This window comes from Pipistrellus kuhlii, unplaced genomic scaffold, assembly GCF_014108245.1.
Source record: "Pipistrellus kuhlii isolate mPipKuh1 unplaced genomic scaffold, mPipKuh1.p scaffold_m20_p_1, whole genome shotgun sequence".
Taxonomy (NCBI): Eukaryota; Metazoa; Chordata; class Mammalia; order Chiroptera; family Vespertilionidae; genus Pipistrellus; species Pipistrellus kuhlii.
This window is the reverse complement of record NW_023425404.1, coordinates 76,726,045-76,753,413: the sequence shown is the minus strand read 5'-3', so window position 1 is coordinate 76,753,413 and position 27,369 is coordinate 76,726,045. Positions and strand designations below refer to the sequence as shown.

The 27,369-nt window shown below is 37.0% G+C and overlaps 1 protein-coding gene across 4 annotated transcripts in view; it reads right to left on the bottom strand.

Annotated features, from left to right (window-relative positions):
• Positions 1 to 1,112: 1,112 nt before the first annotated feature.
• LOC118726998 (sperm-associated antigen 6) overlaps positions 1,113 to 27,369 on the bottom strand; it is a 38,043-nt gene continuing 11,786 nt past the window's right edge. For 3 of the 4 annotated variants that reach the window (XM_036452420.2, XM_036452447.2, XM_036452430.2), the window contains 8 exons: positions 25,116 to 25,299; positions 19,163 to 19,368; positions 18,105 to 18,278; positions 15,727 to 15,879; positions 12,381 to 12,572; positions 8,911 to 9,027; positions 6,339 to 6,484; positions 1,113 to 1,264 (listed from right to left, as the gene is read on the bottom strand). In XM_036452420.2, coding sequence (XP_036308313.1) covers positions 1,195 to 1,264; positions 6,339 to 6,484; positions 8,911 to 9,027; positions 12,381 to 12,572; positions 15,727 to 15,879; positions 18,105 to 18,278; positions 19,163 to 19,368; positions 25,116 to 25,299 — 1,242 coding nt within the window. In that variant the 3' untranslated portion in view covers positions 1,113 to 1,194. The remainder of the gene's footprint in view (positions 1,265 to 6,338; positions 6,485 to 8,910; positions 9,028 to 12,380; positions 12,573 to 15,726; positions 15,880 to 18,104; positions 18,279 to 19,162; positions 19,369 to 25,115; positions 25,300 to 27,369) is intronic. The other variant, XM_036452455.2, reaches the window with a different exon arrangement.

Genomic DNA, 27,369 nt, shown 5'->3' with positions numbered 1-27,369 from the left:
ACAAGGCCCGCGGGCCAAATCCGTCCCGCCAGGCCTTGCAATGTGGCCCGCACTGCGCTGTCATCACTGCGCTGCGTTTCCATCACAATGACAGTTTATGACTGTTCAGTAAACCATTCGGCCCGCGATTTAGGCTGGATTTTAGATTTTGGCCCCTTCTCTGATTGAGTTTGACACCCCTACTTTAGATAAAAAGATACACACATACCAACTAACCAAGATTCCTAAGTCTAATCACATATTCTTCAAGGTCAGAAGCACACTGGATAGGAAAAATGAAAGGGACAATTCTAATGCTGTTTTTACTTAAAATTTTATTGAACTCCCCTCTCATCCCATTTGAGCTCCATTAAGTGAATGAAGAAACGTGTAAAATCTGAGCCTAATGGTGTTCTTTCCAAATTATGTCTTAAATCTCTGAAAATGTGACTTTTGAGAGTTGGGAAAGTGAAGCTAGGACAAAGGAATACTGATTACTTATTTTACATGGCTGCTTCCTTGTTTATTCATGAGCAGAGCTAGACTAAGAAACCTTTCTATGAAAATGGAAAGCTTGTGTGCAGAAGCATAATGCTTAATGCTGACCTATCTTCTCTGGCCAGGGAAGGCAAGAAACAGTGTAGGTAGGGTAAGAAAAGACCTTAGAAAACGGGATGAAAGGAGTTTCCTTTTCATTATCCATGACAGGTTATTCACAGAGTCTGTGTGCTACATCAATGCATTTATGTCACCAGCATTAGAGTCTTTGTGCTTCTGTCAATCAGTTTCCTCTTTAAACTATTTTCTTTCTATAACCTACTGTAGAATTTGTAAGCCCAGTTTTCCTTGTTTAAGCCTATGAAGAATTGGCCAAAATGACTAAGTTTTTTAATATCTTTTATCTGTCTCTAGTTGGAGGTGTGTGTGTGTGTGTGTGTGTGGTTTTTAATAAGAGCAATAACAAATGCCATAAAATTATTTAATGTCTTTATATCTACTTGTAGAGACAATCCTCTGTAAGAGATCATGAATAGTTTCTCACATAGTCAAGTCACTATTTTTTAAAGTATTACATAAATTTGAAAATATTACCTAAAGGTACTTTACATTGAACAAATCTAGAGTATACCTAGTTAAAATATTTAGGAAGTCCTTTATTTAACTACTATTCATAATTACTCTGCTGTGAATTTGAATATATAAATATAACTTTGCTTAGTTAGTAAGTGGTTGATAGCTGTCCACTCTTTGCAAAAGTGTATCTGAATATCCAGGAGAATAATACCTGAAAAAGAAAAAAAATATTAGATACTGGTAAAAAGATTTAGCCCAGGAGGCATAAAAGATTCAATAAAAGGTTGTATTTACCTCAAGTAATTCTAAGCATCAAACCTCTGAATAATTATGCTCCAGTAATGCTTGTGCACAAGGCTAGAGCCTTTCAGGAAAAGAACATTGCCCTGGCTGGCTTGGCTCAGTGGATAGAGCATCAGCCTGTGAATGGAAGGGCCCCAGGTTCGATTCCAGTCAAGGGCACATGCCTGGGTTGGGGCTTGTCCCAGTGGGGGGCATGCAGGAGGCAGCTGATGAAGATTCTCATCACTGACGTTTCAATCTCTCCCTCTCCCTTCCTCTCTGAAAGCAATAAAAACATAAAATAAAAAAAAAAAGAACATTGCTCTGGCCATGTGGCTCTGTTGGTTGGAGTGGCATCCCATACACCAAAAGGTTTCAGGTTCGATTCCCTGTCAGGGCACATACTGAGGCTGCAGATTTGAGGTGCATATGGGAGGCAGCCGGTCAATATTTTTCTCTCTCCCTTCTTTCCTCTCTTCCTCTTTCTAAACATATCCTCAGGTGAGGATTAAAAAAAAAAGAGAGAGAGAACACCAACTCACAAGATTGTGCTAGGTAAATAAAACACTTAAGGGTTTTCAATGCAGTGGCAAAGAATGGATACTTTCAAAGTAAGATACTTGGACCCAGTGATAGTATTTATTAAAGCAAGTTGTTTTATTATGTCAAGTGACTGATGTTGCTTTAATCTTCATAACAAATAGATTTTTTATAATAAGTTAGACAACACAATCTATCATTACTAACCATCTCCTGCATTCAGATTGTCGTAGGGATTATTCACAAAGCAGTTTTAATCAGGTCTGGTCAAACAAAAAAAAATTTTGGGGAGCATAATTCATATTACAGAACTATTTCATAAGTGTTTTACAAATATACATCATACATACCTAGGAAGTTAATTGATTTTATTTGTTCTTGGGCATCTATAAATTTGTATTTATAAATAGAACATTTTATAAAAGACAGTATAGAAGTATTAAATATATCGATTAATATACTGTGGGATGATTCATATACTATGGAAAGAACTTACATGAATATAAAATATGTCAAATAAAATTTGGCAGACATTCTGGAATATAATAAATGACTAAAAAACTAAACTATAATTTAAAACTTTAGAAAACACTTAAAATAACGAATACTCATAAGGTGTTTTCTCCAGATAAAACCTAATGTTCGAGACTGCGTTGTCCTTTGTTAGTTATCTTTATCCTTGGATGCTTGACTTAAAAATTCATAACTGAGAGTATACTAATTTATTCCATAATTTGTCAAGTTATAGGACTAAAGAGCTGTATTTTCTCAATAGTGTGCTCTTATAGGTAGCCATAAACAGATACCTACAAACGTAAAAAGCTACCTTAAAGAATGCTGTTTCTCTAAAAGCCTCTTACTCTAGAAAAGTCCTTCAACAAGTGGATCTCTTCAAAGTATTCATACACTGAGGAATTCACAACTGCTTTCTCTGAGTTAGTCACAAATTTTAAAGTAAACCTCACCTTCCTCGGCCTTATAAATATGTCAGACACAAGAAAGGTACTTTTTAATTTTAATAGCAAGAAGTAGATTACAAATAAAAACCCAAACTTTAAAAATTGTGCTACTATATGGTAGGTACTAACCACATATTCTTATAAAGGAATTGAAATGAACCTCCAAAAAAGAAGATGAAATTCCTTTTTTCCTGCCCGTCAACCACTGCTATTCCACTTTATTTCTCTATGGCTTTAAAAAAAATAGTTGTTCAAACTTTTAAAAAAATATCTTTATTGATTTCAGAAAGGAAGGTAGAGGGAGCGAGATGGAAACATCGATGATGAGAGAAAACCATTGATTGGCTGCCTCCTGCACACCCCCAACTGGGGATCAAGCCCATATCCTGGACATGTCCCTTTGGCCAGGAATCAAACCTGGGACCCTTTAGTCTGCAGGCTGAGTGAAACCAGCTAGGGCTCTCTATGGCTTTTAAGAATATAACTGAATTAACCTTACCATAGATCCATGTAGAATTTGGATTATTATACAGTTACCATTACCAGAAATGTGCCAAATGGAAGACTTGCATGCATGCTTCTCTCCCCAGATTAGAAGATTCCTAAAAGCATCTTCCACTCCCTTATTTAGGCAGAGATTCAAAAGACAAAAGAGTTCCAAAAATATCTCTGACTGTGGTGTGAATGAGGATTAGAACTTAAATCTTCTAACCTCTAGTCCTGGGTGCCTCCTCTCTAATCATACCAACTACCTTTATTAGAAAATTTTAAAGATTATTAAAATTGGAAATATGATTATAAAAATAAAACCATTTAAAGGTTATATTGTCTCTTTTCATAAACAATGTTTTAAAGATTTCTATAAAACACCATTTATAGAATTCATAAACAATGTTTTAAAGATTTTCTATAAAACACCATTTTAATGTTTTAAAAATATATCAGAAATTTGAAAAAGTCAGCTAACCAAAATTCTTCATGATAATTAGCCTATCTATCTATCTATCTATCTATCTATGGCTAATATGCAAATTGCCCCCATAGGAATTTGACCAGGAGACTGATCACATGCTATTGATGTGTGTTGACCACCAACGGGCACTACAGAATTAGGGGAGGCCCTGGATAGCAGCTGGCAGCAGGGAAAGGAGACCCTGGCCGACAGCTGGAAGGCCCTGATAGGCCCTGAATGCTAGCCAGGCCTAGGGATCCTACCTGTGTACAGATTTCATACCCAAGCCTCTAGTTTTAAAAATAAAATACCAGATCACAGAATATTAGAAGTGAAAAATTTACAATGGTATTTTGACAAAATATCAAATTAGATTCTAACATGACAGAGGTTTTTTTGTTTTTTTTTTTCCCTTTGTGCTCTGTAAAATAATCTTGGATAGGTGTAGAAAGACAACTTCTGTTCAAGAAAGTTCTTTACCATTGGTTAATTCTTTTTTTTTTTTTAATATATTTTATTGATTTTTTACAGAGAGGAGGAGAGAGGGATAGAGAGCTAGAAACGTCGATGAGAGAGAAACATCGACCAGCTGCCTCTTGCACACCCCCTACCGGGGATGTGCCCGCAACCAAGGTACATGCCCTTGACCGGAATCAAACCCGGGACCCTTCAGTCCGCAGACCGACGCTCTACCACTGAGCCAAACCGGTTTCGGCCCATTGGTTAATTCTAATAGGCCATTTCATTTGGGGGCCCTTTAGTTTTCATTTTTCTATAATTTTGTTTATGTTAGAAAATTGTATTGGAAGTTATTTTAAACTTACCAAAATAACATTCTTCCAAAAGGGATGTGCAAATGTGTAAAAAGTATTTTTTTCTTGAGAAAAGATTTTTATATTTTCTCCATTTAGTAGTTTTACACATAATGTATATCCTATATAATAAAAACCCAATATGCTAAGTGCCTGGTCAACTGGTCGGCCATACAACCAAAAACAGCATAATATTCTAATGATATGCTAAGGCTGCTTAACTTTTTGCTATGACGTGCACTGACCACCAGGGAATGTGCTCTGACCAGTAGGCTAGCTTGCTGCTGGGGCCCAGCCAATCGGGACTGAGTGAGACGGGCTGGACACTTTCTGAAGCCCTTCTGCGATCCCTCCTCAGCTGGCCAACCTCCCATGTTCCTCCCTGGCCCTGATTGTGCACCGGTGGGGTCCCTCGGGCTGGCCTTCACCCTCTCACAATCCAGGACCCCTTGGGAGATGTCAGGGAGCCGGTTTCATCTCCATCCCACAGGCCAGGCCAAGAGACCTCACTGGTGCATGAATTCATGTACCAGGCCTCTAGTGTTATATAAACTTTTCGATATATTTGTAAAGTATATATAGTAGAAATACATTTTATGATATACTATTCCTTGGGTATATTGGAACTCTTTTGGTCAAGGAGTTCTCATAAACTTCCAAAGGGCATAAACTTATCTCTTTAGAAAGAATTTATCTGTAGAATATATGTGAACAGAAGACAAATTTTAATCTTAAATAAAATTATTTTTGTGTTTTTAGAATCAATGTTACCATATGTATTAAGAATCACTAATATTAAATAGGGAGAATCATTTATACGTTACTAGAGGCCCAGTGCATGAATTTGTGTATAAGCAGGGGACCGATTGGGGTTGGGGCTGGCTGGGCAGAGGGGCCCTGGGCAGTTGGCTGGTCAGCCCTGCCCCCTAATTGAATTCCCAGTTGAACTCCTGGTCAGGGAAAAGAGTTTGCATATTAGCCTTTTATTATATAGGATAAAAAAATTTTTTAATTGGAATTATATTCTCTAATATTAATTATAGAAAGTAAATAATAAGTATAGGATGAGAAAAATATGGCCTTTAATTCTGCATGTGTTGTGGGCATTTTTTCCATATAATTATTTTGGGGTTAGTGATATGGCTCTCTTTTAGGATTACAAGATCTGAGGCTTAGGTTTAACCCTCTTCAAATCAACCTCATTAAAAAAATTAATCTTAAAAGTAGCTTCCTCCTACATTACCATAAAACACCTGCATATCATAGACAACATTATTTATTTATTTTTCAAATATGGATTGTTTTCTTTTTGACACTCAACATATCTCTTTTTCTATTGTAATACTCCTGTTAATAGAAGTGTGAGCTTAATTATATATCTGGGGAACTATGAAAATCAGAATCCACAGGCCCTTTTCTAAATCATAATGTATATCCTATATAATAAAAGTATATAATAAATTAAAGATTAAGTTAATTTGAACTCTGTATTTGGGTATTTTTTAGTGAAGCATTCTTAAATTAGTACAGAAATGTCTCAAATGCCATTCCAGTTTAATTTGGAAATGTGTGTGCCAATCAGAACATTATTTAATTTGAGGGGGAGAAAGTGATCAAGAGCAGGGGTGAAGATATGCATTAGTTTCATGCAATATTTTGACAGAGTGGATATAAAATATAGATTTGAAAACAGAAAAACCACATTCTGGTTTTGAACATCTCAAAGTCTGTTTTTCCCACCTTACTATTTCCTCTGGGTAGCAGTTGTTAATGCTGTTGATGTATTCCTGTAGAAGAGACCCAGGTTCGGCTTTTATCTCTTGAACCTTTTTAAGCCCACCACTTGTTACAAACAGTCGTCGAGCTTTGCTGTCATGCGGCAGCACCTTGAAAAGGGAAGCACATTAAGATGTCAGATTTGCTTTTCCAAGTGGGAGTATTACTGCTGAAAAGCAATAATATATCTGAGAAAATGTAAGAGAGAATGTGTGTCTACCATACCTGTAACATAATGAGCCTAAATTTGCTGGTGACTAAAGGTAAAATTCAGTCTTTTTAGAAATGTATGAACTTTTTATGTTGTGCATATGGAATAAAGGCAATGAAAATGAGCAAAGGCAATGGAGATCCACTCATGTACATGAAACAGAGTGTTGTGTCTCCTTTGCTTTCCCCCATTCAACATCTTCCCACTACCTACAGAATTAAAGGCACACACCTTAACAAGGTGCAGAAAGCTTTCCGTGACCCAGCTTCCTTTCCCACCAATCTCTATCCAAAATTTTGTCCAATAATCTCAAAGGGTACATGACAGGCCATTTCTTGCCTTTGTCCATGCTGTTCCCTCTCCTAGAATGCCCTTCCATCTTTCACGCACCTCCCCCCATTTCCTGGCTAATGCTTGCTTGTCTTTTAAGATTCAGCTCAGGTGTTACCTCCTTTAAGAAACTTCCTCCGAGACATCCCTACTCTCTTTTCCCAGGATGACAGGTACTTTTTTTCTCTCATGGCATTGTATTAAGCCCCATACACTTGCCACAAAACATTTAAATGATCAGTCTGCACACATAAATGTCATGAAGGCAGAAACTGTACATTTATCCATTAATTTATTTCTCTAATGCCTGGTGCCTAATAGATGCTCAATTAACGTTCAACAAAGGAATGAAGTACGAAGGAGTAGGCAGGGAAAGGAAACTGAGGAGATGTTAAAGAGATAGAAGAATCAGGAAAGTTGAGAAATCAACCCAAGAGAAGATTTTAAGATTTTAAGAAGCAGCCAATAAGAACTACAAAAAGTCACTGGGCTTGATAGCGGATGTGTGTGTGTGCTGAGAAGAAAGAGCCAGTGCAGATGAAGGAACTGATTATGCACGACAGCAGCTGACCAGACAAGGAAGGTCCTGGAAAGGGGTTTCTCAATGTGGGGATTCCTACTCCCTTCTGTGGTCCTCGCTACTATTCCCTCTGACAGAACACCCTTTCTATCTCCACCATTCTGACTCTTTCTTAAATACTACCAGCTTTTATTCACTTGCACTTCCTCCACTAAAACCCCCCAGGAATACCTCAGACTACATCCACTTATTCCTTCTTTTTAGAAAAGTTCATTATGAAGCCTCCCACACTGAAGTACTTTCTAATTGTTTCTTCTGGTCTCCCCAGCTAGATTGCAAAGTCCCTTGAAGAACATTGTCTTACTCTTTTTTGTTTTATCTCTCAAAGCTTCACAGGGTACGTGTAGGCATTTAACAAATACTGAAAACTACAAAAGGATCAGGCTAATAGAATGTTAATACACATCACCTGGACAGTAAAAGATTTCACTATCATATATTTTTAAAAAGTGGAATGGCCCACAGATATATCAGTTTTAAATATTCTTTGGTCTGGAGAGTTTTCATGCCTCCTATGTCTGTCCCCAGGCACAGTAAACTACTATCTTTTTACCTTATGCCTTGCTTTCCCATCTCTTTCTAATGTTCTGGTATCCTTACATTAAGAAAACACAAAATTCTGTCTGAAGTAAATATTCCCATAGGCATATTTATAGGAGTACATAATATGAGGTACTGTCTTTTTTATTGTAGCTGTCTAACATTTCAAAAATTTCACTGATTTATTTTTATTTACTTCAATGACTAATTTTTCTTAAGTCAAGGCTCCTGAGCACAGTTTAACCAGTTCTTGGTAGATTAGGGTCACCATCCTGGCCATTAGTGGCTGTGGCAATGCGGTCATTCTCTTTGCCATTAGCAGTCAGTCCTGCTGGCTGCTGCCCACCGCTAGCAACCTGACCTTCCTACTTTACTACTTTTAATCTGTACCAATCTAAGAAATGTAACAGCTGCATTTGTTTAAATTGTTCATAAAATAATTCAATTAACTTCAAATGACTGTCGGAGAGGACTCTGGTAATTGCATGACCTTTGGGAAGAATAATTCAGTGCCTCAGAGATCGTTCTTGTTTTCTTCATAAGCTCCTTGCAGTGTTCCCAGATGAGTGAATCTAACAGACAGCAGGGGAATTACTAAACGTTACCAGTATAAGTTATATTGTGAGGTTTCATGTGTTGACATACTATTTATTCCCAAGAACACTAAAAAAGGTGGTGAATAGACCATGAGAAAGAAGGAAGTGTGGACTGTGTATGTGTGAATTTATTAATTTGTGTTTCCATCCCTGTCAATACAATAAATGAAAGTGGGAGAACCCTGCCCCCATCGTATAGAAAACATTGATTCACCAGAAAACACAAGTTAATTCATCTTCATTTTCTTCCCCTCCTTGCAGGCTAAGAGCACTTCTTACCTTACTGAACTGTCCAACCACATGCTTTAGAATATTGGGAGGAGCATCATAGAGAAACGGCTCCAGGGCTGGTAAATAGGTGCATTTCTGTAAGATACTCTTTATGGCCTTTTTACTCTATTAAAACACACAGCAAAATACATATCAAAATAAGCAATCCATTAAAGCTTGACCAGATTTCATTTCTCGTGTTTCTGGAATTTCCTGAACTAAGCTGCAATTGTTTCATTTTAAAAAATAGTTGTCAGAAAAACTATCTTTCATTGGTTTTATCATAGAACTAGAGGCCCAGTGCATAAATTTGTGCATGGGTGGGTCCCTCAACCTGGTCACTGATCAGGGCCAATCCGGGCCCATCTTACCCTGACTCGATAGGGCCAATCGGGGTCAGAAGGTTGGCCAGCTGAGGGGAGACACCACAGGAGGTTGGCCATTCTTGGGAGGTTGGAAGATATGGAATGATGGCAAATGGAGGAATAAAAATGTCCTAAAATTAAACTGAGGTGTGGTTGCACAATTCTGTGAATATACTAAAAGCCAATGAATTATACATTTTCAATGGGTAAACTATATGGTATATGAATTATATTTCAGTAAAACTGCTAAAAATTAAAGGGAAGAACCATCAAATAATTATCTTAGAAATAGTTTTATAACAAAAGTGATAGAATGAACTTATTCAAATGCCAAAATTAACATTTCAATAGGATGCCTCTAAGTCAAAACAAGTGAAAATGCAATTGCCTGAATATTTAAAATATATATATATGGGTAAGCTTATTAAAAAGATTTATTTTTTTTCAGTTTTTAATCAGGTATTTGAAATAACATATGTACAGTCAGAGAGTAAGACTATATAAAAATATGCAAGAAATTCCAAGGGATTGCTCATTGGTTCTCTTGGATCAGAACCAATTAGAGAATGCTTATAGAAGTTGACGTCTTTGGGACAAAAATAAACTTAAACATGGCCTTATAATTTGAAATATGCCACAGAGTAACAAATGAGAAATACCATTAGACAGTTCCTGAAGCTTTTGGTTGCATTTTGAGTTAACGTTAAATCAAACAGACTTGATCTCTCATCCAACAACTTATAGAATCTAAGAGACATTGGGGAAGAAAAGAAAAAGGATGATCAAGTCTCTACATTAAGAAAATGTTTGCATGGACGTAAAGCAAGCATATATTGATAAAACTCGCAGCCTGAAGGCTGCATGCAGCCCACAATGGGCAATATGCTAATTGAATTGGGAGACCTTCTGGACGTCCTTCCAGACAAAGTTACCGTGGCAGGACTGAGGCAGAGGCAGTTAGGGGTGATCAGGCCAGGAAGGGAGGGCAGTTGGGGGCAAGCAGGGTGGTGGTGGTGGGGCAGTTGAAGGTGATCAGGTTGGCAGGTGGGGGCAGTTGGGGGTGATCAGGCCAGCAGGATGGGGCAGTTAGGGATGTCAGGCAGACAGGTGAGTGGTTAGGAGCCAGAGATCCTGGATTTCGAGAGGGTGCAGGCTGGGCTGAGGGACACTCCCCGTCCCCCCTGTATAAATTTTGTGCACTGGGCCACTAGTAATGAATAACGAACTACAACATTTGCTAATGATGGATTACTATAATCATGTTGCACTCGTTTCCCTTACGCACCTTATGAACAGGTGCACCATTTCTCTCCACTAATACTAGCAGCTAATATTTTAGCAGCTGATTGCCATGTCATTAGTCTTGGACTGACTTGTTTGGTGTGTGCAACCGGAAATATTTTGCTTTTGGAGTACAAGAAAAATAGGTTTATTTGCATTTCTTATTAATTTATACAGTTATTCAGTGTCTGCTAAGTCAATATTCAAGACAATATATTACTTTTTATTAAAATGTTCTATTATTTAATGTTAATGATTACTCATTTATTTCAGGCCTTTGTATTCAGCATGTCTCTAGAGAAATAAACCTACTTTTCTAGGAAAATTGAAGCTTTCTTCTTTAAAGTTAAACCTTGTTTATTTGGCCTGTGTTAGCCTTTTAGTTTGATATGCTTGACTTAAAGCCTTGGAAGATTGCTAACAGTACAATGATTGATAGACTTTAATTTAATACCTAGTGTATTTTCTAAAAGTAAATATTATATCAAATATAGGCAGGAGGAACCTTAACTTCTATTAGTAAACCTAAATATTTTACTAAAACCACCTTTGTTAAAATAAAACACAATAAAAATTATGTTTTACTCCAGTGATATTTATACATCATAATATTATTATAATTTATTTAAAGCTAAGTTATATATATAAACTCAGTAGTATATAAAGTATATGGGATGGGCAAAGAAGGTTTACAGTTGTGAGTATGTGAAACAGTTTATTCTTGCATTATTAATTAATTACTATATTTATTTGTATTATAATTATAAACCAACTTTTGTCCATCTATTTGTTAATTTGTTATTTTAATTAAAAATTAAATATAATTTAACACTTAATTTTACTTTGAATTATTGTCTTTTTTGTGAACTTCTTTAAATCCAACTCAATTCTAAAAGTTGTTTTAAAAAAATAACTTTCTGAATGAGGTAGTGTATTCTTTCTTTAAAATTCTATAATTATTAAACAACCCATCTTACTTTATAGTCATGTTTTGTGAATCATTTTAGTAGCTTGTAATATTTTTTCAGAAAGCTGGACTTAAAAAATACATATTTTAAAATGTCTAATTTAGTGAATAATGTGGACATTTCTCTTTTAGGGAACAAATTTAAAGACATATAATTTAAAAAATAGGCAGACTTGGAGTTAGGAGAAGTGGATCATGGCTCAGAACACCCCTTGCCGAGTTACATTTACATTTGAAAGCACCTTAAGTTCTTTTGGAATCAAATTTTAAAATAATATATATTTTTATATCAGTTTATATTGATATTTTTATATTTACTTCAGAGAGGAAGGGAGAGGGAAAAAGAGAAACATCAATGATGAGAAAATCATTGATTGGCTACCTCCTGCACGCCTCCTACTGGGGATTGAGATGCAAATGGGGCATGTGCCCTGACCAGGAATCAAACAATGACCTTCTGGTTCATAGGTTGACCCTCAATCATTGAGCCACACCAGCTGGGCTGGACTCAACTTTTAATGTAAGATGGATTTACTCTGCAGCCAATTCTAACTCCAAGATTCTATCAATATTATTCTTCAATGCCTATTCTATAAGAAAAAGCAACAGGTGTGTAGAAGGCAACAACCTGACATTCATGTCACAAACAACTTTGCATCTGCAAAGATCTCTCTTTAAAACATATCACTGGTGTTTAGAGACAAGGGTAACCCATTTTCAAAGAAGACTCTCAGTTTTTCTGATAAATTTGTATTTCTTGACTCATAAAAACAATATTGTCCATAATGAAAATTAAGATATTTTAAATTGCACATTGAGTCAAAATCTAACAAATCTTCACGAAACTATAAGAATTAAGCACTTGCTTTTACTTGAAGATCCTCAGAGCTTTCAGGCGACATGTACAAAGACAGCAGCACTGGCAGAATGTTTGTGACTGCGACGGCCCGTGCATGCTCCGGAGTGTGTCTCCCGATCTGTGCCAAGGCCCAGGCAGTGGCAGCCTTAATGTGATCTTCTGGTTCTTCGGACAAGCAGACTGACAGCTGGGGCACACCCTGCAGCGTTGGTCAAAAGAGCAAGTGTTATGAACCCAGACCAGGATGAGAGAGTCTCTATGTCTCAAACATTAGAAGAAATCATTTGACCTTGATCTTTCCCCCTAGATGGTTCAATGAATGGGCACAGCACAGGGGCTGTCACTTTTCAAGTCAATAAAATGACTAGAGCAAATTTACCTTAATTATTTGTTACAATTCAACTAAATTATCTGTGATAGCATTTACTTACCAAATACAGAGGTATTTAACCAAACAATAGGTGCCACAGATTAGTATATAGGCAAAGCCAGATTTCACTGTGATAAATTTAAATGCTTAGATTTTAAAATATTTTATTTTTACTTTGTTAAAAAACTTAATTTAGAACCCTTTAAAATTGCCTTTTCACTAAGTATAATAGATCTGACAACAAAACAACTATAGATTTGAGATCCAATGAATAATATGATCCAGAATTCTACTTAAGTAACTTTTAGATTAAATATGTTCACTAAGACTTTTCCTGAACTAGTAAATAAATGTTCATTAATTTTGGTCATATTTTATTTTATTTTAAATACGTTTTTTAAATTTATTTTATTTTAGAGAGGGAGAAAAGAGAGAAGAGAGAGAGAGAGAAAAGGAGAGAGAGAGAGAGAGAGAGAGAGAGAGAGAGAGAGAGAGAGAGAGAGAAACCTCCCTGTGAGAGAGGAATCATAGATTGGCTGCCTCCTGCATGCCCCATTCTAGGGATTAAGCCCTCAACCCAGGCATGTGCCCTGTCAGAATTGAGTGGTGACCTTTTGTTGTATGGGATGATGCTTAACCAGGGCATGGTCAACTTTCTTTTTTTTTTAATATATTTTATTGATTTTTTTTTTACAGAGAGAAAGGGAGAGGAATAGAGAGCTAGAAACATCGATGAAAGAGAAACATTGACCAGCTGCCTCCTGCCCACCCCCTACCAGGGATGTGCCCGCAACCAATGCACATGCCCTTGACTGGAATCGAACCTGGGACCCCTCGTCCAGAATTGGATGCTCTATCCACTGAGCCAAACCGGTTTCCGCCATGGTCAACTTTTAAGTGATAGCTTTGCCCATTTTAACACGACTGAATGTCAAAACAGAAATTATTACTTTTGTTACACAAATAGTGCATGCTTGCATTTTGCATTTCAGGCTTCAGTTTTATCTAATTAATCAAAACAGAATTAATTAAAAGGCCTCAAGTACATCTATTTCTACAATATATCTAAGGGAGAATCCAATTGCCAAATCAAATTATAATTCCAGATTCTGTATAGGAATAACTTTCTAATTAATTTGAGACTATAATAATGATCACCTTAAATTCAGTACCACTAAAGTCAATGTCACAGCATCATGCAAAACCCCAATGATCATGTACACTTTTCCCCTCTGTGCCTTTAAATTTGTTTTATTAAGACCAATTTTCTCAAGAGACTTGCCGTATTTCTTCCTTGGCTTCTCTTTTTCCAACTAAAAATGTCTATCTGCCAATACAAAATGTTAGATCTGTCTTCAGAATGAGGCAACTTTCTAGAAAGGCCATATTCTGGGACATAACAAGACTGAAGAAGCAGGAGGAAAAGATGTCAGCCTCCTCCACCCCAGCCTCAGTTGTTATGAATGAATAGTGAGATAAGAAGCATGAATGTGCTTTGAAAATTATAAAGTATTATTTACACATGAAGTACTGCTACTAGTCCTTAGAGTTCTATGTGGGAAAAAGAATGACTCATAGCTGTGTGGTTTTTCTCAACTTTAACTGAGATCTTCAACTAACTGAGTGACAATGAGGTGGACGAGGCCAGCAGCAGCCCTGGACCAAAGGAGGGGGGAACCTCCTGTTTAGTTTGGAGAGGAAATACAGGAAGCAAAAGCAATCGCTGCTTCTTTCATCATTCTGCGCATATATATATATATATATATATATATATATATATATATATATGCTTTCTGAGATCCACAAAAGAACCAAGAATCAAAAATCCCAGTGCTATCTCCACAGTCACCCTTCAGAAAGCAGAACTCCTGTTCTAGTCACTATAATAGTCTGTGGTAATAGAAGAACAAAAGGAAAAGCGTAGGATAAAAAGTGAGTTAAGCAAAGAATTATCAAGGAATAGGTAGGAAATAAACATCTGAGGCTCCCTTTTATTCTGAGGATTAGCAAGGGATTAAAAAAATTCCTCACTTCTATTTAACACACAGCAGCAGATTTTCTATGCTGATGAGAAACCTGAACCCCAGGGCAGTGGTCGGCAAACTGCGGCTCGCAAGCCACATGCAGCTCTTTGGCCCCTTGAGTGTTCTAATGCCACTTCTTCAAAATAGACTCTCCCAGGCCAAAAACCGACTTCTGCGCATGGGCCACAAAGTTTCAGTCTCATGGTATGTGCATGCCCGCACGTGGTATTTTGTGGAAGAGCCACACCCTAGGGGCCAAAGAGCTGCATGTGGCTTGTGAATTGTGGTTTGCCGACCACTGCCCTAGAGGGTTGCTGGAGACACTGTAAGCACACAGCTTCTGAAGTGTTTCTCAGGAGATCAATACTTTTTCATTTAATCAATATTTCTGGGCACCTACTATGTGTCAGGGATACACTGTATGTTGTGTTAATACCAAGTTATAAATTGAAATCTTAGAGCAAAGACACAAAACATCACTATCTGACGTGAGCTCTGAATTGCCTACATCTAAAAAGAGAAATTAGTTCATGAAAGCTGAAGGAAAGTGGATAAAAGGGGATGTTCTAGCCATTGTCATCTCCTGCCCAAATGGCAGGTAAGGGATGCATGACCACCTGGCATGTAATTTATAAGAATGGTCTTTAGCCAAAGTATGCTTCACATGTTTGTAAATATGTAGGTTACAAATACACTGCAGGTGTCAATAAAGGTAACACTAATACTCAGAGGTATTGATATTTTGCAGATATTAACTACTGAGTAAAACTATAAACTGCCTGAAAGTAAAACTTACTACAAGCATTTCTTTTGGAAACTTTCTAATGAACCCTGAATAATGCCTCAGGTTTCTTTCTCTCTGGTCAGTTACGTTTGATGATGGGTGGGAGAGTATGCCCGTGGTTCTGTCTTGGAATGACTCACTGCAGTAACGAGAAGAAAGCCGAGCAAGGACACACCTTGCTGATGATCACCGCCATGGCCAGGTTCTCAGAGTGAGCCGCCACGTAGCCCAGCATCATGATGCCAGGCAGCCGGATGTTCCCTTTGCAGGACCCGATGCAGTCGATCACGGCCGCCACGCCGCCTGCGTTCACTATCAGCTGCGAAAGCTGGGGAAGGAAGGTGACTGTGAAGCATACGATGATTAAACACTACTTCACTATTGTCAAACACTTTTACTTAGGACCTGAAAACACCCGGTAAAGTTTGAAATAAGATTTAATGCGATTTCTATAATTATTAAAAAATACAAATATAATAATCCAAATTTTTTTGTGTGTCAATCCTCACCCAAAGACATTTTTCCATTGATTTCTTTTATTTTAATCTTTATTGTTGAAAATATTACATAGGTCTTCTTTTTCCCCCATTAATCTCTTCCAGCCTGCTCCCATCCTCCTCCGACCCTTGAAGGCCCTCACTACCCCATTGTCTGTGTCTATGGGTGTTATGCATATATGCATACAAGTTCATTGACTGATCTCTTCCACTTACCCTCCCTTGCCTTCCCTCTGAGGTTCAAATCTGTTCATGCTTCTATGACTCCGGGTCTAATGTTTTATCAGCAGTTTATTTGGTTCATTAGAGACCACATATGAGTGAGATCATGTGATACTTATCTTTTTCTGACTGGCTTATTTTGCTTAGCATAATACTCTCCAGGTCCATCCATGCTTTTGCAAATGGTGAGAATTCTTTCTTTTTTATTGCCGAGTAGTATTCCATTGTGTAAATGTACCATAGTGTTTTTATCCACTCATTTGCTAATGGGCATTAGGCTATTTCCAAGTCTTAGTTATTGTACATTGTGCTGCTATGATCATAGGGGTGCACATATCCTTTCTGATGAGTTTTTCATGTGTTTTAGAATATATTCCTAGAAGTGAGATGACTGGGTCAAATGGGAGTTTCATTTTTAATTTTTTTAGGAAACTCCATACTATTTTCCACAGTGGCTGCACTAGTTTGCATTCCCACGAGCAGTGTACAAGAGTTCCTTTTCTCCACATTCTCTCCAACACTTGTTGGTTGATTTTTTTTTATGATAACCAGTCTGACAGGTGAGAGGTGATATCTTATTGTTGTTTTGATTTACATCTCTCGGATTAGTGACTTTGAGCATTTTTCATGTGTCTCTTGGCTTTTTGTATGTCCACTTTGGAAAAGTGTCTATTTAGGTCTTTGCCCATTTTTTAATTGGGTTGTTTGTCTTCCTTTTGTTAAGTGGTATGAGTTCTCTATATGATTTGGAGATTAACCCCTTATCAGATGTATCATTGGCAAATATGTACTCCTATGTAGTGGGGTCTCTTGTTGTTTTGATAATGGTTTCTTTTGCAGTGCAGAAACTTTTTATTTTCATAAAACTTTTTATTTTCATAAAAAGTCCCATTTGTTTATTTTCTCCTTAATTTCCATTATCCTAGGAGATGTATTGGTAAACATGTTGCTATGAGAGATGTCTGAGATTTTGGTGCCTATGGTTTCTTCTAAGACTTTTATGTGTCTTACATTTAAGTCTTTTACCCATTTTGAGTTTATTCTTGTGTATAGTGTAAGTTGGTGGTCTAGTTTCATTTTTTTTGCATGTATCAGTCCAATTTTCCCAACACCATCTATTAAAGAGACTGTCTCTGCTCCAATGTATGCTCTTATCTCCTTTGTCAAATATTAATTGAGCATAGTGGTGTGGGTCAATTTTGGGGTTTTCTGTTCTGTTCCATTGATCTATAATTAACCCAATTTTGAATGTACAAATATACTCACTGTGTGGAGTTTACACTGTGCTTCAATTTTCATGCATCGATGGCACAACTTTTATCCCTATTCTAATGGATATCAAAATTTCTCACCCAGACACGTATAAGCCTAGAGCCAGTTCCTAACTAACTAACTACTGAAAGCCTCAATCACAGTTAGTGACTATGAAGCAGATTACTCATTTGAATGCTGAGTGACAATGTCAGACTTGAAATATCTTAGCCTAATTGTCCCACTATGCAAACAGTGATTACTAGCTGATTATTACATTCCAATTATAAAAAATTTCAAGCAAGTGAAGATGTTAAGTGAAATAAAGAATGAGACTTTAAACCTCAGCGAAAGGACAGGACAGCTCCCCATAACAAAGAATTATCTAATGCAAAATGTGCACAGTGCTCTCAATGAGAAGCCTGCCCCAACCAAATCATGTGGTGCAGCAGCTGGGCCTTGTATACAAAATGATGTTTTACTTTACAACGAAAACTAATATATATATATATATATATATATATATATATATATATATATATATATATATATATATATATATATATATTTTTTTTTTTTTTACCTCAGGTGTATGTTTTGCAATCTCTCGAATTAAAGTAGAAGCATTTTTCTTCACATATTCATCTTTGTCCTTCAGGCAGGTAAGTACAACTGGAAAAATCTCTGCTTCTACCACCATTTCAGCCAGATCCACAGAATGTTTTGCAATCTGACTGAGAGCTGAAAGGACCTGACGCTATCAAGCAAAATCCAAAATGAAACAAAGCATTACATAAAGTCCACTGCAGAGATCAGATATAATTTAAGCAGCTTAACACAAATTTCTTTACCAAAAGAAAAAACAATTACATATGCAACATAACATAAGAGTTCTGAGTCTTGAGACATTCATATCCTACCCTTAAACCAAAATACTCAATTTCTTAAATTCCCTAATTTCCATATCAAATGTCACAGTTTTCTGTGGACTATTTAAATCTCTATCACAAATGATCAAGAATATAACTTCTGGATAAATACTATTTCTTAATTATGTAATACTTAAACTGTTCATTTACAATATACGTGGTAATATAGTACAAAAAAAAATCAGGCAGAATGAACATCTTATGTTTGGCATGATGCTGATAATATTTCAAAGAACTTTCTATTGCTTAGTTAACATTAACAATTTTAAAATATTAAAGATATAACTATTAGCATATGAAAGTATAATTGGAGACTATTAACTGAAAATCAGATTTAGGAAGCTATAAAAAAGACAAACAAATACATGACAACTTTCATAACAAACTTAAATATGGCGGTGGGCTAGAAAACCTTTTTTAGGTGCCTTCCCACTTCGAGATTCAATCGTTTTGTGATTCCTTACTTTAGTATTATTAATACTGATGCTACTTCTACTTTTTAGCATTGTACATATTTTACCCAGTCGTGTCTTTATTATCTAATGCTTACAGCATATTTTTCACATATGAAAAGACCAAATACATAACATAACATAGACATATCTGTTTTTAATAATAATTTACAAATTATTTTTGAAAATATATTCATTTGTACACATTTTCCATTCTCATAGATTAACAAAAGTCTGTTTTTAAACTCATTTTTAAATACCTTCAATTTAGCATCAGGGTTCAGAATCATCTGGGCTAAGTGAGCAATAGCTCCTGCATCCACTACTGTCTGTGCTAACTCTGGTGAATGCTTTGAAATATCACTGAGGTCTGAAGCAGCAATCCTTTTCAAAGCAATTTCTGGCTCCTGGATACAAAGCACTAACAGAGGAACTGCTCCCGCATCCACCACGGCTTGTGACAGTTCTGTGGGCCCAAGAAAAGGAAGTGAGTGTGGGTGACTGACCCTCTGCAAGTCATTCTCCCCGACAGATAGAGCAAAGCAAAAAAGGGGAGGTCGTTCACTGTCTCGACATCTGTATTTGCTTCATAAACCATGTGGACCAATCGGAGCTGAAAAGAATACAGGTCAATAGATGGACCTCCATCTACATGAACACATTTGAGATAGATTTGGCTAAAATGGCTTGTTTGTTTTTTTAAGAGAGTACACAGATGCCAGCTGTTGAAGCTCTAACACTTCTGCATTTCTAGTAGGCAAGCATTTTGTACATGGTTTACAATAACAGAGAAAATAGAAGTATCAAAAATTTACCAACCATGCTAATTGGGTAGTATTTTATACTATTTATATGAGTAAAGATTAACATGAATCTTGTGCTAATAATGTCAATTTTTAAAATATCTTCATCTTACAGTATTTTAAAAACTCCAAGGCTTGAGTTTCACAATGATCTCCACATTTATCATAAGGTCCTTTAAAGCATGTTTCCATTTCAAGATTGGGGAGGGGAGCAAATAATTAAAATTACAAATAAACCATTGTAATGTTTTCAGTTCCTTGTTGTATTATGAAGAAAATCCTTGAAATCAGCAATAATAGAACTTCCATTCCTCAAGAGTCCCCACTCTGGAATAGGATTTTATTTTGGGTTTGTCTAAAATATATTTTTTAAAATATATTTTAGACAAACCCAAAATAAAATATATTTTATTGATTTTTTTACAGAGAGGAAGGGTGAGAGATAGAGAGCTAGAAACGTTGATGAGAGAGAAACATCGACCAGCTGCCTCTTGCACACCCCTTATCGGGGATGTGCCCGAAACCAAGGTACGTGCCCTTGACTGGAATTGAACCTGGGACCTTTCAGTCGGCAGACCGACGCTCTACCACTGAGCCAAACCGGTTTCGGCTTTAAAAATATATTTTAAAGCCCTGACGACTGTGTGTCTACCCATGCACCAGAAGGTCACCTGTTCAATTCCAGTCAGGGCACATGCCCAGCTTTCAGATTGGGTCCTCGGTTGGATCAATCCCATTAGTATTATGTAGTGACCTTTCTTGTCTCTTATGATGGCTTTAATTTTAAAGTCTATTTTGTCAGATATAAGTATTGCTACTCCAGCTTTCTTTTTCTTTTCCATTTTCATGGAAAATTTTTTCCCATCTCTTCACTTTCATTCTATCTGTGTCTTTTGTTTTGATGTGGGTCTCTTATAGATAACATATAGTTGGGTCATATTTTTGTATTCATTCAGCTACCCTACCCCTTTTAATACATTTAGGGTTATTATTGAGAGCTACTTATTTATTTTGAATGATAGCCTTGATGGACATAGTAACCTTGTTCTCAGATCCTTGGTTTCCATTACCTCGAGTACGTCATGTGATTCCCTTCTGGCCTGTAGAGTTTCTAATGAGAAATCAGGTGTCAGCATTATGGGAACTCCTTTGTAGGTAAGAATTTTCTTTTATCTTGCTGCCTGTAAGATTATCTCTTTGTCTTTAATTTTTGGCTTTTTAATTATGATGTGTCTGGGCATGGGTCTTTTTGGGTTCTTCTTGTTTGGGGTTCTCTTTGCCTCCAGAACTTGTGTGACTTTTTCCTTTACCAGGTTAGGGAAATTTTCTGCCATTATTTCTTCAAACACCTTCTCTATGCCTTTCTGCCTCTTCATTGTCTCACAGTTCCCTTAAGCTTTCTTCCATTTCTAATTTTTTTTCTTCTTTTTGGTTCTCTGATTTAGTGATATTTTCAACTGTCTTCTAATTCACTGATTTGATCCTCAGCTTCCCTTATTTTGCTGTGTATTTCTTCCAATGTGTTCTTTGTGTTATATCATTCTTTATCTCAGACTGTTATTTTTTCATAGTTACTATATCTTTTTTCATACTGTTGAGCATTTTTACCATCAGTACTCTGAACTGTATTTCAGATAAATTTCTTATCTCTGCTTCATTTATGTCTTCTTCTGGAGAATTCTCTAGTTCTTTCATTTTGGGATTGTTTCTTTGTCTCCTCATTTTGGTTGTCTATTTGGGTTTGTGACTATGTATTAGCTAGGTCCTCTACAGCTCTCAATCTTTAGTGCAGGACAATGTTAAAGGCTATTTCTGACTAATTGGATCAGGCAAAGATTCAAAGCCACCAAAGATGGCCTCTCCCTACGGATTAATAGGATTCTGATTTGAATTGCCCCCAGGCAATCATCCTGAAGTGTAGTGAGAGTTTTTTCAAAAGGGTGGGGCAGTTGCTTCTGCCTGGAGGTTGATCGTTACTTTTAATCTCTTAAGTGGCTTCAGGGCAAGGTGTTTTCCATTACAGTATGTCGATTGTCTTCCCCTCAGGCTAGGCAAATGTCTATGTGAGAAAGATGTCCTCTGCTGTGTGAGGGAATGACTCAGCAAGAAACTTGGGGTGTCTGCCTTCTGAGCTCTATTCCCTGACTCCCCAGTCCTGGGTTCTGCTCTCATAGTTTCAGTCCACTTCACCTTCCCTCTGACAGAACATAAGGTGGGTGGCTTCAAAGAGAATTTTTATGCGTTGGCCCTCAAGAGGGTGCCTGAACTTTTAGCTGCCACATCCTGGCAGAAAGCACCCACTGCTTTTCCTCAGATTTGATGCTCTCTGCTGAGGAGCCTAATTTGAGGATTAGATCCTAGAGTTCTCAGTGGCACCCCGCCCCCCCTCACAGCTGAGATATCTCTCTAGGACTTTGTGTTATATCATTCTTTATCTCAGACTCTTCTTTTTTTCCATAGTTACATCTTTTTTTCATACTATTAAGCCTTTCTGCTATCTGTGGGTGCCCAACCAGCCCTTCCACACCTCTGCTCCTCCTACTAGTTTCTATGCTGTCTCCACTCTTGATCCTTGGGTATCAGGTTTCTCTCCTGTGAGTTTTTCTTTTTTTTTCTTTTTTTATTTTTTTTAATTAAATTATTATCTGTGCACATATTTTAACATTGCCCCCCCCCCCCCCATACATACCCTCTCTCCCCAGAGTTTTGTGTCCATTGGTTGTTTCGTGAGTTTTTCATTGATTATTCAGGAAGCCTTTCCATATTTCAGTTGTAATTCCAGCTTGTTCCAGGGAGCATGTCCATGCAGCATCCACCTACTCTGCTGCCAACTTTAATCTTGATAACAATTCCTTTTCCTTCAGAGAAGTCCATGCAGTAATCTCCTCTGGGAACTTCTGGGTCCCAGGCCTTTAAGTACCATTAGAGGGGGGATTCCATGTGGGAGCTGGTTATAGCAAAAACAATTGGAATGGAATCCCTCAACAGACCCTATATTATAAGGCATTTCTTTATTATCATTTAGCCTCAAACTTAAGAAAGGGGAGGTCTGGAAAGGTTACCTATGGGCACCTGCCTGAGAATGTATCTACACAGCTGTCTCTCCAAACTTTTTGGCACCACCCTTTGTAATACTCATGTTACAGTCTGTTTACCATTAAGACCTCTGGCTTAAAAAAAATTACTAAACACATGCGTGTAGTTTCCCCATTATAACCAGCTTCTGATTTAAAACAATGCCTTAGTTTCCCCAATCAATATGTATTAATCAATAGTCTTAAGGTGAACCCACCTGGGAAACCAAAATTCCAGATATGAAGGAAATAATTTTAATATACTAATTCTGAACCATTCTAAGCATGATAATAATGTTCTTTCTCTATTTACTTTTATATCACTTTATTTCTTTTTGTCTCCAATAGTGTCACCACTTTAAGAACCATATTAAACATAACCACAGTAGAACTTCTTACTGTTTCTGTTTTGACTTCCTTCTTCAATACTTTCACGAAGTACTCAGTGAAGCTTGAATGTCACAATGATTAAGATGGGCTTGGATTCAGACAGATTTAGACTCAAATTCCAGTTCTGCCTTTAACATAATGTCAGACATCCTCTCTAAGCTCCACTTTCTTCCTCTGTTTAACAAGGTGAGTAATACCTACCCTAAGGGTAGCACCGTCAAAATGAAATAATGTATTTGACATATACAATATAGAGCCAGGCACATAGTAATTACTCAATAAATGGTAGCTAATATTTTATACACGTATACACATTAAAATCTGGAAAAAGAAGAAAAATATCCTTAATTCTATCACCTTAGTAACACAAACACGAATCTCTTTATAATTTATGTCCACATAAAAATTTATTTTTATCCTAGAGGCCCAGGGCAGGAAATTCTTGCATGGGTAGGGTCTCTAGTGGCTGCCAGCTGCCGGCCAGGGCCTTCCTTCATTCCATATTGCCCCCTGATGGTCAGTGCACATCACAGCAAGCAATTGAACCCTGTCAGTCAAACTCCCACGGGGACAACTTTGCATATTAGGCTTTTATATATAGATTATTATAACTGGAATATACAATTTTGTCTTTTTTTTTCTTTACATTATAGTCATCTTTTCATGTTACCATGTAGGATTCACAATTGCCTTTTTAATTTGTTGAATCAAAGTCTATTATATAAACTACCATAATTTAACCTCTGAATTTCCTGCAGAATAGTTGAGGTTTTTTGATATTATGAATAATGCTCCGATAACATTTGCATGAATATAGTTTTTCATTATGTGAAATTCTTTCCTTAGGATGAATTCCCAAAGCATTCTTTTTAGAGTAACCATAAACTCTTTTGTGACTTAGATTAGTTTTAACAAACAACTTTCCACATGTTGACCCAATTTGTAGGGCATACACATTATCAAGTCCTCTCCAACTTTCAATATTAATACTAATACCTTTCATTTATTGAGTATTGATCATGTATTTTCATCCTCACAACAAATCTTGAATAACTCTGAAGTATTTACCCTCTTTTAGCACATGAGGAAGTAAAGGTTCAGCAAGTTAAAAGCCATATCCAATGTCAAATAGCAACTAAGCAGGAGAACTTGGACTCAAACTAGGTCTTGTCTAATGCCACAGTGCCCTTAACCACTTGCTTATAGTTCTGCTTTACTCTTTCCCGGCCAAGTAATAACAGGTGGGAAAAGCCATTTGCACCAATATTTTAATATGCAGTTCTTGATAACGAGCAAAGTGATCATTTTTGCATATTAGTAAAACTGCATATTCTTGTGTTACTTGTTTATGTTCTTTAGCAACTTCTATAAAGTGGTGGGGCAATTTTGGTCCCTATATATCTTTTACTAATCAGGTGTGTCAGCACAGCCTTCACATGAGCTGTCAGTTTTGAAGAGAAGGTGATTCTTTTCTTTCTCCCTCTTCCTGTCCAATGTGGGCAGAATACAAACATGTTCTAGAAAGTTAAGTCGAGGTCTTTTCAACATTACTCACTCATATGATATGGCGCTGACTGATTAGGAACACCCTGGGTTAGGAGGAAGAGTGAAGACTCAACCTACCCTGAGGAGTGACAATCTAAAATAATTCTTAACTGAACCAATTTATCAAGGTTTTTGAGAATATCTCATTTGTCCCCTTTCCCACCCCATCCCCTTTCTCTTTCTGTCTATAAATTTCTCTTCTGCTAACTAAGATAAGACTGGAATGTGTTGATTTTTTTTGTGTGAATTTGTAATCCAAATAACTTGGGCATCACTCAAAGATTATCTCCCATAATGTATAGAAGCATGATTAGAACCTCACTTATGCTTTATTAAGCAAAACCAGACTTACCTAGTAAATATATACTTTAATAACCCCACTTTAAAATATGCCCCATTACCTGAGTTATGTCTTGCAATATATCCAAGAGCCCAGGCTGCAGCTTCTTTGACTCCTGGGTCAAAATCTTCTAAGCATATCACTAGTGTGTCCAGTGCTCCACAGTCCACGATCGCCTGGGCTAGCTGTGGGGAGTGCTTAGCAACTGCTCGCAACACAAAGGCAGCTGCTTTCTTGTAGAAACGCTAACAAGGATTAAATAGATAAAGCACAAAGTGAGTTGAGCACTTATACAATGAAAGTTTAAAAAAACCAAAACCAACGTAATAATAACATTAATATAACAAAGATCAAACGCTTTTAAATACTAAAGAAAAACATCCTGTAACATCATTTTGATTTGTAGACATTCCTCATTGCTTTCGTTCAGTAACTAAACAAAAACAATGCAAGTCATATTACATTTCAAATGTTTTACTCTAAAACATACATTTATAAAATATTTTATTTCCTGCAAATTTTATTTTCTAAAAATTCATAAAGCACTGAGATTTTTATGTGTCTGCATTACACTGAAGGTATTTGTTTGACACCTGAAACATGTTGGATTGTTAACATATGAAAGAAACTAAACTGTCAACTGGCAAATTCGTTTCCTTCACTTGCCCTCAGTCTCTAAGGCTGGTAGGCCTTTCATAACCTCAAATCATCTTTCTGGTGTCCTAAATTTAAAGGCAAACATCCATGATACATTTTAACACTTTTTCTGGCAGCCCTGGCCGATGTGGCTTAGTTGGTTTGGTGTTGTCCAGGGCACTGAAAGGTTGCTGTTTGATTCCCAGTCCATTATGGGTTCGATCCCCAGTAGGGGGCATACACAAGGCAGCCAATCAATGTTTCACTGTCACACTGATGTTCCTCTCTCTTTCTCCTTTCCCCCTGCCTGAAATATTTGTATACATATTAAAAAAACACACCTTTTCCTGGCAAATAAACTAGTCAAATAATGAGATATGTTATTTATCCCTTTTTAGAAATGCTTTAAAAAAAAAGATAAATACAAATGACTATTATGTGAATGCTTTATATTTACAATATTTTCTACATATAAACTTTATAAGGTTAAGAAATAAAACTGAAACTTGATTTTCTTTAAATAGCTAAGAAAATTAAATGTTTAGGAAGTGTTTAGCTGTAACACACACTGTGGTTTTATGGTGCACATAATTACATAGCAGTGGTCTCCTAAATCTTCTTTTAACAGAATCCAGTTAACCCCACATTTAAGATTCTGTTTCTGTTTCTTTACAGTGACTACTAAAAAGTGATTGGGTGTTATAGCACCTGTTTTGAATGCATTCCATTTACTTAGGCTAAAATATTAAGATGCAAAAAATTTATAAGAGAGAAAATATACCAAGTATATTTTTAACATTATAGCTCAAAAACTGGTATGTATTGATGATGTAAGCCATATATTAGCCCCGGCTGATATGCTAAGTGGTTAGAGCTCTGGAGCAGGGGAGAGTAGCAGGCTCAACTCTGGTCAGGGGCAAGTACCTGGGTTGTAGGTTCAACCTCTGGTACTGATCTGGGTGCATGTGGAAGGCACCCAATCGATGTCTCTTTCTCACATTGATGCTAGTCTCTCTCTCTCTCTCTCCCTCTCCCTATCTTCCTCACTGAAAATCAATGGGAAAAAAATCTCCTCAGGTGAGGATTAACAAAACAAAACAAAACAAGAAATATGCTACTTAGTAATGCTGCTTTAATTTCATGTATTTCTTTAGTTTCTTAAATGTAACACATGTAGATATTTAAATATTTGTTGTAAAGTCTAATTTTAAGTAGGTAAACCAAATAGTTACTAATTTATTATAAGAACTAGAGGCCTGGTGCATGAAATTCATGCATGGGGGGGTGTCCCCTCAACCCAGCCTGCACCCTCTCCAATTCGGGACCCCTCAGGATCAGGTCTAAACTGGAAGTCGGACATCCCTCTCACAAACCTGGACCGCTGGTTCCTAATTGCTTATCTGCCTGCCTGCCTGCCTGCCTGCCTGCCTGGTAGCTCCTTACTGCAACAACCCCCCTCCCCCCTAGCTCCCCCTCCCCCGCCAGCCTGATTTCTCCTCACTGTCTCTGCATGATGGCCTGATCACCTCTAACTGCCCCCTGCTGCCAGCCAGGTTGCTCCCAACTGCTCCCTCCCAGCTGGACTGGTCGCCCCACATAGCCTCCTTGTTCAGTCATTTGGTTGTCCCTCACTAACCCCCCTGCCGGCCTGGTCATTGGCAGTCATCTCAGGAGGGTGT